The sequence below is a fragment of the Mustelus asterias genome, chromosome 20, assembly GCF_964213995.1.
Source record: "Mustelus asterias chromosome 20, sMusAst1.hap1.1, whole genome shotgun sequence".
NCBI lineage: Eukaryota > Metazoa > Chordata > Chondrichthyes > Carcharhiniformes > Triakidae > Mustelus > Mustelus asterias.
Genome location: NC_135820.1, coordinates 55,346,663 through 55,362,915, shown reverse-complemented (window position 1 = coordinate 55,362,915; position 16,253 = coordinate 55,346,663). Strand labels below are relative to the sequence as shown.

General features: G+C 43.5%; 1 protein-coding gene across 1 annotated transcript in view; it reads right to left on the bottom strand.

The window, feature by feature from the left end:
- The window catches only part of LOC144508311 (phosphoprotein associated with glycosphingolipid-enriched microdomains 1-like), a 100,609-nt gene that overhangs the window by 51,525 nt on the left and 32,831 nt on the right, over positions 1 to 16,253 (bottom strand). The window contains exon 2 of the mRNA XM_078236136.1: positions 10,472 to 10,645. Within this exon, the coding sequence (XP_078092262.1) occupies positions 10,472 to 10,620 (149 nt within the window). The 5' untranslated portion in view covers positions 10,621 to 10,645. The remainder of the gene's footprint in view (positions 1 to 10,471; positions 10,646 to 16,253) is intronic.

The window sequence follows — 16,253 nt, the reverse complement described above, 5'->3', positions numbered from 1 at the left end:
CTGGTGGCCGACTTCTGCTTCTATTCCTTGTGTTCAAGATGTTCAGTTGCCATTCCAACACATTTTATTTGGTGAATCTTTCCATACTTCTTAAAAATAGAATATATATTTTAATATTAGATTGCTTTTATTTATAATTGACTGTGTACAAAATTCTAGTTCTTTTTGGTGAAAATAGGGTATCGGGCTATGACTCAGGAACCAATTCATAGAAATCATAGAAACCCTACAGTGCAGAAGGAGGCCATTCGGCCCATCGAGTCTGCACCGACCACAATCCCACCCAGGCCCTACCCCCACATATTTTACCCGCTAATCCCTCTAACCTACACATCCCAGGACTCTAAGGGGCAATTTTTTAACCTGGCCAATCAACCTAACCCGCACATCTTTGGACTCATGTTTCTCATGTTTCTGACTTATGACATTTCGACTTGAGACACAATTTTCAGGAAACAATTGTGTTGCAAGTCTGAGGACTACCTGTAAAAGCAATTGGAAAAGATTGCAGGCGTGTAGGGTAGGATCTTTACTTCCTGTGCTATGTAACAGTGCCCCCAGCTGGCCATCTCAATTCTTATTAACTCTCAGGTATCCAAATTAAAGTAAGAAGTCTCGCAACACCAGGTTAAAGTCCAACAGGTTTATTTGGTATTGCAAGCCTTCGGGGGTGAGATGTACTTGATGAAGGAGCAGCACTCTGAAGGCTTGTGATACCAAATAAACCTATTGGACTTTAACCTGGTGTTGTGAGACTTCTTACTGTGCCACCCCAGTCCAACGCTGGCATCTCCACTCATGGCTACCAGCGACACCACAAACCGTTGGCTCAAAATGGAGAGGATCTCCAAGTCATGTCCAAAATAAAGATCAGCAGAGAGAGCATTTGCCTTAGGAGAAGAGAAACTTTTTTCTTACATTATTGTAAACATGCATTAGAGAAACTTCAGATTTTTATACATAGAAATAACAAAGGTAGATTTTTGCTTTCAGGCCCCTCTTTTGTAACCTTTATTCATTTGCCCCTTTGAATTTGAAAAATAATTTCTATTTTTAAGTTTGATTAGTGTCACTAGAAAGCATACATTAACACTGCAATGAAGTTACTGTGAAAATCCCCTAGTCATGAACAGACTGGGAATAGAGGGATACAAACGGATGGTCTAGTTAGGAACACATGATCGGTGCAAGCTTGGAGGGCCGAAGGGCCTGTTCCTGTGCTGTATTGTTCTTTGTTCTTTGTAGTCATCACACTCCGGCGCCCATTCTGGTACACTGAGGGAGAATTTAGCGTGGCCAATGCACCTAACCAGCACGACTTTCCGACTGTGGGAAGAAACTGGAGCACCCGCAGGAAACCCACAAATGACATGGGGAGAACGTGCAAACTCCACACAGATAGGGACCCAAGCTGGGAATCGAACCTGGGTCCCTGGCGCCGTGAGGCAGCAGTGCTAACCACTGTGCCACTCTGCTGTCCTTGGCAACCTTGGGCCAACTCAACCAATCAACTGCCATTTTGTCTTCCCAAATCTCCAATTCCTTGCCTTTTCTCCACCTTCTCAAGGGCAATTAGGGATGGGCAACAAATGCTGGCCTTGCCAGTGACCCTCATCCCATGAATGAAATAAAAAGATTAATTTTCATAGAATCCCTACAGTGCAGAAGGAGATCATTCGGCCCATTGAGTCTACACTGACAACAATCCCACCTAGGCCCTATCCCCGTAACCCCACATTTTACCCCACTAATGCCTCTAACCTATGCATCGTGGGACACTAGGGGGCAATTTAGCAAGGCCAATGCACTTAATCTGCACATCTTTAGATTGTGGGAGGAAATCTGTATACCTGGAGGAAACCCACACAGACATGGGGAGAACGTGCAAACTCCACACCGACAGTGACCCAAGCTGGGAATTGAATCCAGGTCACTGGAGCTGTGAGGCAGCAGTACTAACTACTGTGCCACCGTGCCGCCCTACCTTCCAAGTGCCTATGTTCTTATAAATATCTCAAGTGACATAATTCCTTGGTGCTTTGGAGCATTGTGATTCACATTCTCACACTTGTGTGAAGAATTTTTTAAATGTGCATTTCTTCCAACTGGCTGGCTGCGAGTTTTAAGATTACATTACTTGAGATTAGTTTCAAAGTATTGTTCTGGGGTCAGCATTTAAAAGTTCAGAAGGGGGAGAAATCTAGTCAGATTTCACATACCAAGCATAACTTAGACCACAGTTACAGGACTCTTTTAGGAAGTAAGATAAAGCAGACATTCCTATTCCATTGAAAAACTACCATCACAGCATTAAACTTATTTCATATCAAACGCTTTGGAATGCACTGATGATGAGTGTACTGGAGATAAACCTCAGGTAGAAGATAATACCTAGTTACTATGTGGACCATAAGCTAGACTTAGATGACAATGACTTGTTTTTCTTGGTGAATCATATGATGATTTGGAGTTTGAGAGTTTTTAAAAACAGTATTGTCCATTTAATGGATGGGATTCTGCACGTGTGTTTGACACAAGAGCAAACAGCAATGTGAGCATAAAGTACCGTGAGTCTCGAAATACAAGATTCTCACCGGCAATCTCATTTTCACAATCTCCCCAGCCACCCCCACGCCGCCGATGTAACGAGGGCCTGGAACCTCATTTCATTAAATTTAAATAAAATTTGCGGTCTTCCTCACCGTATCATCTCCCCACATTTGGAACTTATCAGGTTGGAGAGGTTTACAGCAGGTTTTTAAAAACGTGAACCAGGCAAAGGGAACATACTGGGGGCACGCAGGTGGGTATAACCCCCGGTGGGGTGGGGCGGAGGAGGGGGGGGGGGAAACGACGACATGTCTGGGCAGTACCCTGCCTCCAGGGGGCAGTGCGGGGAGTCACCTTGTGCATGTGGTGGTGGTGAGGGGGATTCTCTTGTATGCATGTGTGAGGGGCCTTGGTTCCTATTGGAGATCAGGGCGCACCCTGATCTCGGGATTCCCGCTTGCCGGCTTTTCCCAACCCTGCCCTGCCAGCATGGTGGCGTGAGCCATGCCTCCATGATTTTTTCTGCAGAGTGCTGATTATGTAGGGAGAAAAGCCGGCTGTGCAGCCTATGAGCTGCACACTGGTTCTCACCTCAGTTGGGCACTGTGCAGAGAATGGAAAATTCCCCCAGTGTTTCAGCATTCCTATCATTCAAAAGATGTGCAGGTTAGGAGGATTGGCCATGATAAATTGACCCTTAGTGCCAGGGGGATTAGCAGAGTAAATACGTGGGGTTTTGGGGATAGCGCCTGAGCGGGACTGTTGTCAGTGTAGACTCGATGGGCCAAATGGCCTCCTTCTGCACTGTAGGGATTCTATGATTCGTTCACATTTTTTGTTGTTATCACAGCATTTTAATCCGGTACAATGCTTCAGGCAGCTTAATAAACACTAGCTCCCCATTCCTTAGTCACTAGTACATGGTTTGCATTTTAGTACCCAAGTAAAATATGTTCTTTGTGCAATTGTTGAATGATTTATCATTTGTGCCTGTTCCAAATGTCAGCAGAAAGAGTGAACACTTTTCTTTAATATCCAGTACCAACCTCATCTCCCTGTGAGGTTTGGATGCTTTCATTCTGAAATGATGTGACCCCTGCATTTAAGCAGAAGATTGCGCTGACCTGATTTCAAAGACCTAAGGGACATAGGAGCTGTTACAAAGCCACCAGGAAAAAAAGGTATATGATTCATAGGAAGCTGACGATTATATTTATATGAGATTTGCAAAATTGATCTATTCCAGTAACCTGAACTGGCTAGTCATATAGTATCAGGGTTATGGGCACACCCGACACTAAGAAGGTTGTTTAATGTATTGCAGTAGCACCTTTTTTCAAACAATATAAAACACTGGGAACATTGTTCCCACAGCCCATATTGCTGGTTATGATGGAAGGCACAATCCAATATAGAGTTGGCTTCAAGTCCATTGGCATCCAGCGATAGAATGCGTTGGCTGGAATTCTCTGGTCATTCACACCCCACCACTGCAAGCAAGGATGGAAAAGTTGGCGCTCAGCCAAATCTCCGTTCACTGCAGCAGGACCAGAAAATCCCGCCGCTGCAAACGGCTGGAAAATTCTGCCCACTATGTTTAGGCAACGGCCTGTCACACCCAGAGATCTCTCCTGTTCATCAGATTTCTTTTGGGATACATTAATGTATTTTTGTCACTGCAGAGGGCATGGTTTCTGATTCGCAGCAATGTTAAAGTTCACCGAATACTACAGTACAGAAGAGGCCCTTCTGCCCATCGAGTGTGCACCGATGCATGAAAGGCCCTGACCTGCCCACCTAATCCCACTTGCCAGTGCTTGGCCCATAGCCCTGAATGTTATAGCGTGCCAGGCACTTTTTAAAGGATGTGAGGCAACCCGCCTCCACCACATCCCAGGCAGTGCATTCCAGACCGTCACCATCCACTGGGTAAAAAAGTTTTTCCTCAAATTCCCCCTAAACCTCCCACCCCTCACTTTTAACTTGTGTCCCCTCGTAACTGACCCTTCAACTAAGGGGAACAGCTGCTCCCGATCCACTCTATCCATGCCCCTCACAATCTTGTACACCTCAATCAGGCTGCTCCTCAATCTTCTCTGCTCCAGAGAAAACAACCCAAGCCTATCCAACCTCTCTTAAATGTTCCATCCCAGGCAGCATCCTGGTAAATCTCCTCTGCACCCCCTTCTAGGGCGTTCATGTCCTTCCTATAATGTACCGACCAGAACTGTACACAGTACTCCAGCTGTGGCCTCACCAAAGTTGTAGAATAAGTATGCAGTCAGATACTGACCTGATCTTGAACAGAAGTGACATGAAGTCAAAAGCAGAAAATTTCAAACGAACTGAGTTTGACATAATTTCCAGTACAATTCCAGTTTAATAAGTGCTCAGTGAGTTCCTTTGACCTCCTTAAGTTCCTATGCATTACTTTAAACATTTACATGGTGCAGGAAAGCTTAGTTTTGACAATAATTTTCAATTAGTTTGGGGTTTTGTTGTGGCATTAGTCAAATAATCAAAATATGTCAACCCAACATGATTTTAAGCCGAATTCTGGGACACTAGCTCATCACATGACTTGGTCTTGGCATGACACTCAAAATTGACAAGGGAGGAAGGAGATGTGGTTCTTGACGCTACTGATGCAAGACACCAAGATTGAACAATCTCTGGTATGGAACCATCCACCTCCCTCTCAATTAAAATGACCAGTTCCATTCTTTAATTTCAAAATCCTATTGTGCAAAGTAAAACAAGTATTAAAACATTTTGCCTTGCGCATTAAATTAGTGCAGTTCAACTCGTGATGTTTAAGGGAAGTCACTTTGTTTCACACAGAGTCGTCATCTTTGATTTTACCAGTTTAGAATTAAGTTCTGCAATTAGCTTTTGTAACTCTGTATATTTAACACACTAATCACTTTCAAGCATTGATACACATTTTATGTAGACCATAAGATATAGGAGCAGAATTAGGCCATTTGGCCCATCAAGTCTGCTCCGCCATTCAATCATGGCTGATATGATTCTCTTCTCCTGCCATCTCCCTGTAATCCTTGATCCCCTGATTGATCAAAAACCTTTCTATCTCTGTCTTAAAGACACTCAATGACCTGGCGTCCACCATCTGTTCCACAGATTCACCACCCTTTTGCTGAAGAAATTCCTCCTCATTTCAGTTTTAAAGGAGCGTCCCTTTAGCCTGAGGTTGTGCCCTCTGGTTCTAGTTTCTCCCATTAGTGGAATCATCCTCTCCACATCCTCTCTATCTAGGCTTTTCAGTATTCTGCAAGTTTCAAGTAGAGCCCACCTTATCCTTCTAAACTCCATTGAGTAAAGACCCAGACTCCTCAACCGCTCCTCATATGACAAATCCTTCATTCTTGGGATCATTCTTGTGAACCTCCTCTGGATCTCCTCCAAGTAAGAAGTTTAACAACACCAGGTTAAAGTCCAACAGGTTTATTTGGTAGCAAAAGCCACACAAGCTTTCGGAGCTCCAAGCCCCTTCTTCAGGTGAGTGGGAATTCTGTTCACAAACAGGGCATATAAAGACACAAACTCAATTTACATGAATAATGGTTGGAATGCGAATACTTACAGCTAATCAAGTCTTTAAGAAACAAAACAACGTGAGTGGAGAGAGCATCAAGACAGGCTAAAAAGATGTGTATTGTCTCCAGACAAGACAGCCAGTGAAACTCTGCAGGTCTCTCCACATCATCTCCTCCAAGGCCAGCACATCCTTCCTGAGGTATGGGGCCCAAAACTGCTCACAATATTCCAAATGGGGTCTGACCAGAGCCTTATACAGCCACAGCAATACATCCCTGCTCTTGTATTCTAGCCCTCTAGAAATGAATGCTAACATTGAATTTGCCTTCCTAACTGCCAACTGAACCTGCATTTTAAGAGAGTCCTGAACCAGGACTCCCAAGTCCCTTTGTGCTTCAGATTTCTGAAGCCTTTCCCGATTTAGAAAATAATCTATGCCTCCATTCCTCCTTCCAAAATGCATAACCTCACACTTTCTCATGTTGTATTCCCTCCCTCGTAATCTGTGTAATTACTGTAACTTAAGTTTTACAAAAATATTCTGCAAGTTTAATTGACTTATATCAAGCATGGGTACATTCAACAAAAATTACTATAGCAAAGCAGCTGTCTCAGCAAAAGTCACATTGATAAGCGTCTGTTTTAATGAAGTTACAAATAGACCAATTAGACAGCCAATGAATCCATGTTGTCCCCTGTTGCCTAAATGCTGTCTTATCTCAAGTAAAAGCCAGGCATCAAAAATATTCACACCTGTATTTTATATATATTTTATACTAGTACTTTATAAACTGCTTTATTAGTTTTAAGGTCATAAGCCACTTTACCCACTCTATCCTTAACTTAGCACTGTGGCACAATGGTTGGCCACTGCTGCCTCACAGTGCCAGGGTTCAATTCCAGCCTCAGGTCATTGTCTGCGTAGAGTTTGCACATTCTCCCCGTGTCTGTGTGGGTTTCCTCCGGGTACTCCGGTTTCCTCCCACCGTCCAAAGATGTGCGGGTTAGGTTGATTGACCATGCTAAATTGACCTTAGTGTCAGGGGATTATCAGGGTGGGATTGTGGGTGGTGCAGATTCGATGGGCCGAATGGCCTACTTCAGAGAGAAGTAATAGCAACCTTTTAATAACCTGTATAAAATGATCATTGATAAGGGTCTGATTTTAAAAAAAACATTGACAGGATGTGGGTGTCGCTGGCTGGGGCAGCATTTATTGTCCATCTCGAATTGCCCTTGAAGGGAATGTTAAGAGGAAACCACATTGCTGTGGAGCTGGAGTCACATGTGGGCCAGGCCAGGTAAGGATGGCAGATTTCCTTCCCTGATGAACCAGATGGGTTTTTACAACAATCAACAATGGTTTCATAGTCAACATTAAAAAATTTTAATTGGAGATTTTTTTATTGAATTCAAATTTTACCATCTGCCTTGGCAGGATTTGAACCTGGAACCCCAGAGCATTATTTTGGGTCTCTGGATTACTAGTCCACTGACAATACCACTAAACCACCAATTCAATAAGGTTTTGAGATGATGAGCTCAAAATATCAATAATGAGGGCATGACAGAGTGGTGAAGAAGGCATTCGGCATGCTTGGTTTCATCGGTCAGAACATTGAATACAGGAGTTGGAATGTCTTGTTGAAGTTGTACAAGACATTGGTAAGGCCACACTTGGAATACTGTGTGCAATTCTGGTCACCCTATTATAGAAAGGATATTATTAAACTAGAAAGAGTGCAGAAAAGATTTACTAGGATGCTACCAGGACTTGATGGATTGAGTTATAAGAAGAGGCTGGATAGACTGGGACTTTTTTCTCTGGAGCGTAGGAGGCTGAGGGGTGATCTTATAGAGGTCTATAAAATAATGAGGGGCACAGATCAGCTAGATAATCAATATCTTTTCCCAAAGGTAGGGGAGTCTAAAACTAGAGGGCATAGGTTTAAGGTGAGAGGGGAGAGATACAAAAGTGTCCAGAGGGGCAATTTTTTCACACAGAGGGTGGTGAGTGTCTGGAACAAGCTGCCAGAGGTAGTAGTAGAGGCGGATACAATTTTGTCTTTTAAAAAGCATTTAGATAGTTACATGGGTAAGATGGGTATAGAGGGATATGGGCCAAATGCGGGCAATTGGGATTAGCTTAGGGGTTTTTAAAAAAACCGGCAGCATGGACAAGTTGGGCCGAAGGGCCTGTTTCTATGCTGTAAACCTCTATGACTCTATGACAGCATATTTCCCCCATCCTGGACTAAGGAGATATCATGCAATTTTATTTTATCTTAACGAGAAGTAACAAACAATCTTTAGTGAGAGGAATGATCCCACAAGTAATTGACACCTTCGAGGGTCAGTCTTACACTGGGAAATGACATCAATGATCACCATAACCCTCAAGAAACCAATTAGAAACCAATCATGTTCACCTAAACCAATCACAGATTGATCAAGCACACCTTAAGCCAATTAGGAATTAGCCTGCCCTCAATTAGGCCAATTAGAATGCAAAGATCATTGATCACACTGTGGGTTGTGGAATGAGTTAATAAGCAGAAGCTTTCATTGAGCAAGTTGCACAGCAATTGATTGCTGACCAAAGGGAAGCAGGTACAGAGAGAGACCAGAGACTGAGGGCAGAATATTCCTGTCCCACCCGCCACGGGAATCATGGCGGACGAGTGGGCGGACCATACAAAGGTCCATTGACCTCAGGCGGGATTTTCTGGTTTTGGGGTGAGCACGGCCGGAAAATCCCGCCCCGAATGTTAATCTGTGCACAAGGCGGAACCTGAAAGCAAGAACTGTAGTACGCTCGTCAAGTCCCGCCCTATCTTTAATAGTTATTGATCTACAACTTTCTAAAGATTTCCTGAGTAACTTTACCAAACTATCTCCTGATGCCTAAATGGCTAAGGTCTCAAATGAGCACAATTAGCATTTAAGTCCTAATAATACCTAGAACTTACAATTGAACCTTTAGTTACAGCACTATGTAGATCTGTCCTGATCAGGAAACATTCATTGGAATCAGGCATTTCTTTCAACACCAACCAAGTAAACGAACTCAAATTAACTTAGGGACAAAGTAAAAGGGGCAGCTCCCCAAAAGGAAGGGGGAACAGCCCGAACCAAAAACAAAGTCGAAAGGAAACTTAAAACGTCAAACCAAAAGGTGATTATCGGGGTCGATAATACACCCCAGCCCCTGCGGTGCCCAACGGTCGCGGAAGGCATCAACCGCGCCCGTGGACACCGCATGCTCCCTCTCCAGGGACACCTGGCTGTGGATGTAGCCGTGGTAGAGGGGCAGACAGTCGGGATGGACGGCCCCATCGATCGCCCGCTGCCTGGACCTGTTGATGGCGCATCTCGCCAGGGGAATCAGGCAAAATAAAGGGATACTGCATGACTGGGTCTAATGACTGAAATCTCAGTCTAGTTGCTTCAATGTAAACATATCAATTACCTCCTCTTACCCATTCTAGTTATAGGGATTGGGATGTTTAGCTGCAATTGTATAGGGTGTTGCCACACCTGGAATATTGTGTACGGTTTTGGTGTCTTTATCTGAGGAAGGATGTCCTTGTTATAGAGGGAGTGCAGTGAAGGTTTACCAGGCTGATTCCTGGGATGACAGGTCCGTCATATGACGAGACACTAAGTCGGTTAGGATTATATTCACTGGAGCTTAGAAGAGTGAGAAAGGATCTCATGGAAACTTATAAAATTCGAACATGGTCAGACAGAGTAAATTCAGAAAGAATGTTCCCAATGGTGGGGGAGTCCAGAACTAGGGGTCAGAGTTTGAGGATAAGGGGTAAACCTTTTAGAACTGAGGTGAGGAGAAATTTCTTTACCCAGAGGGTGGTGAATGTGTGGAATTCACTACCACAGAAAGTAGTTGAGGCCAAAACATTGTCTGATTTCAAGAAGAAATTAGATACAGCTCTTGGGGCTCAAGGGATCAAGAGATATGGGGGTAAGGGGGATCAGGATATTGAATTCAATAATCAGCCATGATCAAAATGAATGGCGGAGCAGGCCCGAAGGGCCGAATGGCCTACTCCTCCTTCTAGTTTATGTTTAGTCTGCACACTCCAGGTTTCACACTCACTGACTTCCAGAATCCCACTTTAGTGCAGGTAGCAAGTGATTTAAGTGGCTAGCTGCCTCCACATGTGCAGCCTCCAGTCCCGCCCCCACAAGGATAGGAAATGCTGTGTTTTGGGGCCTGACTTTCACCATGAGTGAGTCCAAATGTATTTCCTCCCACACTAAACAGGCAGAAATACAGGCAGGGCAAGAGACAGTTCACAAGAAGATGAACATTTGGTCAGCAAAAGTGACAATCATTCCTTACCTTTGGCAGTTATTACAGAGAAATGTGAGAAGCACCAGTAGCAGGAACGCTCCCCCAGCCACTAAAAAACCACAGAGAAGGATCTGCGGCTGGCCGTCCAGCGTGAACCCTGACCCCTTTCTAAACTTGTGCAGAGGAGGAGGGGCCATAATCTTCCCTCCGTCAGACTCTTAACTGTGAAACAAGAAAACAAATTGTCACAAGGCTGCCACATAGCCATAAAACTATTACATTTCAAAATTATAGATCTACTAATGTTTTCACTTCAACATTTTCATTGCTTCGTCAGCTATGGCCCACTTGGTAACGCTCTTTCCCCGAGTCATAAGGTTCTGTGTTCGACTTCTCCAGGGCTTGAGCCCAAACATCAAGGCCTAAGAGCCATGCTACTTGGGCCAGGGTCATAATCTGCTTGGCTCATCCCTAGTTTGCCTGATTGCCAGTTAAAATTAGGGCTATAACTTTGTTTGCTCTGCGAATATCATAGGCAAGAATACAACTTAATCTCACGCTTGGGCTACCAAAATCGCAATACCTGTCCGGAATAAAGTTGATGAGTCTATCAGTACTAAAATTTATCAGTACATGGCAATCCCCATCTATTCTCTCTTTTTGCCACCTGCTCATTCTTTCTCTCCATCTTTTTATTTGCATTGTTTTATTTACCTTCCCTTATTCACTTCATTTATCCATTTTCAATTTATATTAATCTGAGTTTTTGGGATATAGCTTTTTATTTGTTGTGTCGTCTGCCTCTTTTTTGAGGTTCTTAATTCACCCCTTGTCACCTCAACCATGCCATGCGCCATCTGTGGCTGAATGAGTGGGTTCCTTGGGCATATACCCATGTCAGTGCTACTTCCTTAACTCTAAGGAGTACCCACCTTGCATTATACCTCTGCCCCTTTCCTTCTCTCTTAACTCATTCTGTTCTATCTGCTGCCATTCTATCCAGCTTCATGTGCACCAGAATTATCTTCACAATATCTAGGCTCAAGGACAACACAAACAGAATGTAGTTGGCACTTCACCCACTGTACTTTTATATTTTTCAAAGTTTGAGACCAAGCCCTACTTTCTCTCTAGGGAATGTACAAACTGTGGTTGACTTCAAGGCATATGACTAACTCCTGCCACAAATTGCACAACAATGGCACAGCGGACAACTATCTTTAGCAACCTTCTTCCAGTAGTGGAGTCCGATTTAAAACAGATATATTTTCAAGCAAGCACCATAAATATATGAATTGATAAACAAATAAATGGATCCCACCTTCTTCTTTGTGGGCGGTCAGGGAGTCAAATAAAGAATCGGCAAGAAATCATTAATCTAATCCGTAGCACAATCTCTGCATTCAAAAGAGTTTGCAAATTTCTCAATTGACAACACTGCTAAAGCAAGTTAGGACAATGATTATTCTAATATGTAGTAAATGCTAACACAACTGAGCGAAGATGTTCAAAGTGTTGTCTTTGTGAGCTCCCAAGGTACATCTGGAAGGTTAAGGGTCACATACAAAGTTTAAACTTATCATCCCATAAATTTGCACGCCCAAGTTGACAAATCCCGATGACCAGAATGTTTTCACTCCCGAGTCAAGAGTCCAGAGTCAGGAAAATTTCAAACCTGACTCGGGAGAAGTCGCCCTGATTATTATTCCGGAGGGTGGGTGCTAACTCGAGTCGGGCACACGTCAGCCGCAAACTGTTGGGAGGCTGCCACAGGAACTGCTGGGTGCCGAGGTGGCCGGGTTAAAAGGCCCGCGTTGGTGCTCTGGGACTTGGCAAGTTGCAAAGAAGAAGCCAATAAAAGCAAAAACAACTCCATGCCCCATCCATGCCAAGTCATGCTTCTCTCACCCCTCCCCATAGACCCTCACACCTTCCATACTATCTCATGCCAATCATGACCCCTATGCTAATTTACTGCCAACACATGCCCCCACACACCACTCTTTGTTCATGCACTCTCAAACCTATGCACCCAGAATCCACCATAAGACAACCCTCAGGAATCACAGCAAGATAAAAAATAAAGTGCACTTTGCAGGCCACATTTTAAGAAAAACTCATGAATGAAACATTCAATGTATTGAAATTTCTTCAAGTACTTAAGCCTGTAGGAAAATAAACATTTCACTCAAGTAGTTAATCCCTTTTGAAAGAAAACTGTATTAATAGGCCCACAAAAGCAATTATGCTTGGAGCTCTCAATCAATCTACATACTTACAGGGCCCCCACTGTGACAATGATAAGTTGTGTAAGCAGTCATACAGCACTAATTCTAGAATGAGATCCCTCAGGCTTATGTCAAGAAATACCTAGTGAAATTGCACACTGAATCACATCAGGCTATTTTATTTTCAAAGATTTAAAGGGCATGGGGATTTAAATGGCTTGACAGCTCCACTGAACTTATCCACATCTTATACACATCCATGTCTACTCTTACTAATCCCAAAGGTGTACCTTACCTCTCCAAAATAATTCAAGCAGCTTTAGACCTTTTCCTCAAAATGTCTAAAGCCCACGAGTCATGTTTTGGACATTGCAGTGACAAAAACTACACCCACTAAAGACAGCTGCACAGTTACATGCACTGCAGCCTCTGTGAACCACGGATCGGCAAACTACAACATGCCCATATTCCCCTCCCCCACCCCCAAAGGGGAGGTGCCAAGTTCGCAGGTGGGATCCCTGGAATCGGAGCTGTGGCGCCAACCTAGCCAAGCCTCCAGAGCCCTTCCGGCTTTGCAAAAATACAGGCCTTAGGACTTAACTACCAATGAGGTAACAGTGCTAAAAATGTCTCTTCCCAAAACTCCAAATGCATAAAATGGGACAAACCCATAAAGGAACGTATAAAAACTAATAGGACTTCCTTCAATGGCCAGCATGCCAGGGTTCATGGGCAACACGTGGATATTCCTCATTCAGCAAATCATCTTAAAAACTCCAGTTTCAGATATGGAAGCCATTTCTCATCTTTTTGAGCGGCCAATCCCAAAATCGCAAGAAGTTAGTCTGACCTCAGACAAGATTAGTTGGCAAAATGTTTATTTGAACAGCAAAATCCTACGTTCAAATAAATGTTTCCTAAAGCGAATCCTGCAAGGATGATTAAATGTGTATTATTAAAAGCTTACTGTGGTTCTGACTCAGTAAAGAGGTTCACCATTAATAAGGTCATGACAGAGCAACAATATGAGGGATACTGCCAAAGAAATCCACTACATTATGCCCATCATTATATACAAAATAGCATCCAAGAAAACGAAACGGTTTTCCTAAAGTCCTAATAAATCCTAGAATAAATACACTTTATTCCACTCGGTCTATAGCTTTTGAGGACAAATCCACAGAATTGCCAGTAGAGTCTGTGTACTAAGATAAACAATCAGTCACTATAATCCCTGGTCACAAGCCAGCGCTAAGCTGTCTAACTACATATGGCCAACAGTCCGATGAAGCAGAACAACACAGCAGTTGGGGATTGCATTGATTCAATAGAATAAACCTGAACGGATTAAATGCTGCTTGAATGATGGGGTCTGGAATGCACTCATTACCTCAACATTTCCAAAGATGATCATTGCCATCTCAGAGACGTAGAAATTACAATATTGAGGTTGTCCATCCGGCTCGTTGCACCAATACCAGGTCACCAACCTAAACTGATCTACTCATCTTAATGTTTGATTTTTCCTTTACAGTGACACACTCAAATCCTTTTCAGAGGACCTCAATAATCACTTGTGGTAAAGCACTCCATATCCTGACCAGGGTGGCACGTGGCACAATGGGTAGCCTCACAGCTTCAGTGAACCTGGGTTCGATTCCCGGCTTGGGGGACTGTCTGTGCGGAGTCTGCACATTCTCCCCGTGTCTGCGTGGGTTTCCTCCCGCAGTCCAAAAGACGTGCTGGTTAGGTGCATTGGCCATGCTAAATTCTCCCTCAGTGTACCCGAACAGGCGCCGGAGTGCGGCGACTAGGGGATTTTCACAGTAACTTCATTGCAGTGTTAATGTAAGCATACTTGTGACACTAATAAATAAACTTTAAACTTTGTGTGGAAACCTTCCACACCTTACTTTTCAAGTGATAATCCCAAATCCATAGTTGAAGATAATTCTGGAATCTGAACATATTAAAAATAAATAGTATTGCCATGATTTTGCATGCAAATCTTTACCAGACATGTGAAAAGATAAATTAGATCATGATGCTATGTCAAAAAGCGGGGGAAGAGTTATCTTTGGTGCGTTGGCCAATATTTGTCCCTCAAATCAAAACCACAAGAGCAGATTATCAAGTCCTTACCACATTGCTGCGTGTGGGAGTTTGCTGTGCACAAACTGGTTGCCCCATCTCTTTGTTACAACAGTGATTTCCCTCCAACAGTACTCCAACTGCTGTCAAGCCCTAAGGGACATCCTGTGATCATGAATAGCGCAATATAAAGTGCAAATCATTCTTCCTTTTGCCCAGGATTTTGCCCAGAAGAAAAGAAAATGCTCAAAATAAATGGTAAATTCAGGCCTATGGTATGGGTCTTGAAAGTTAAAGAGGTTCAGTTTGTGCAATTGGTTCTTCACATTCTAAACATTGGCATAAAAGTTTATTTATTAGTGTCACAAGCAAGGCTTACATTAACACCGCAATGAAGTTATTGTGAAAATCCCTTAGTCGCCACACTCCGGCGCCTGTTCGGGCACACTGAGGGAGAATTTAGCATGGCCAATCCAACTAACCAGCACGTCTTTCAGATTGTGGGAGGAAACCGGAGCACCCGGAGGAAACCCATGCAGACTCGGGGAGAACGTGCAGACTCCGCACAGACAGTGACCCAGGCCAGGAATCGAACCTGGGTCCCTGGAGCTGTGAGGCAGCAGTGTTAACCACTGTGCCACCTGGCAATGCTGGAAATATCCAGCTATTAATTTGATGGTCAGCCCTGATCAAAGTGAATGGCGGAGCAGGCTCGAAGGGCCGAATGGCCTCCTTCTATTTTCTACGTTTCTAACAACGGAGACGGGTATAGACAGGTTTCTGTTACAGTTATAGACCGTTCATCACACTGGCAGTGTTCTGATGAAATGTCAACACCTGAGCGTTAACTAACCTGTTTCTTCCCCTCCTCCCCAAACACTGACAGACCATAGAAACATAGAAGAAAGGAGCAGGAGGAGGCCATTTGGCCCTTCGAGCCTGCTCCACATTCATTACAATCATGGCTGATCGTCCAACTCAATAGCCTAATCCTGCTGTGACCAGGTGTGGACTTCTGATTTCTTCCTTTTTATTTCAGGCTCTGAACTCTTTACGATGCAAGAAGACGTCAGAAATTTGGAGCGAGACGATCGGTGAACCTGATTTACAGGTTGCATCTTAAAATTAACGGATGGAAATCATGCCGACTGCGATTCCTTAATTCCCAAAATTCACTCCAAGTGCCAAAAACCATGCATTTCGTTCCTTACTGTTCAATATGTGAAGAAATACTGACACCTGTGGTCCAAAAGAGGAATTACACCATCAGATTTTATTATCAGCTCTCGGGAGTCTTTGCAAGTGTGAGCTGACTTTATTTATTAGTGTCACAAGTAGGCTTACATTAACATTGCATTGAAGTTACTGTGAAAATCCCCTAGTCGTTCAAGCAATGCAAATAAAAAGAGAGTAATTTTGACCAAATTCCTGCAGTTTCACTTCTACCAATAAATATGTTGGAGAACCCCTGCTCACTTCAGGGGTTCTGCTATTTTTAAAAATTCACTTGA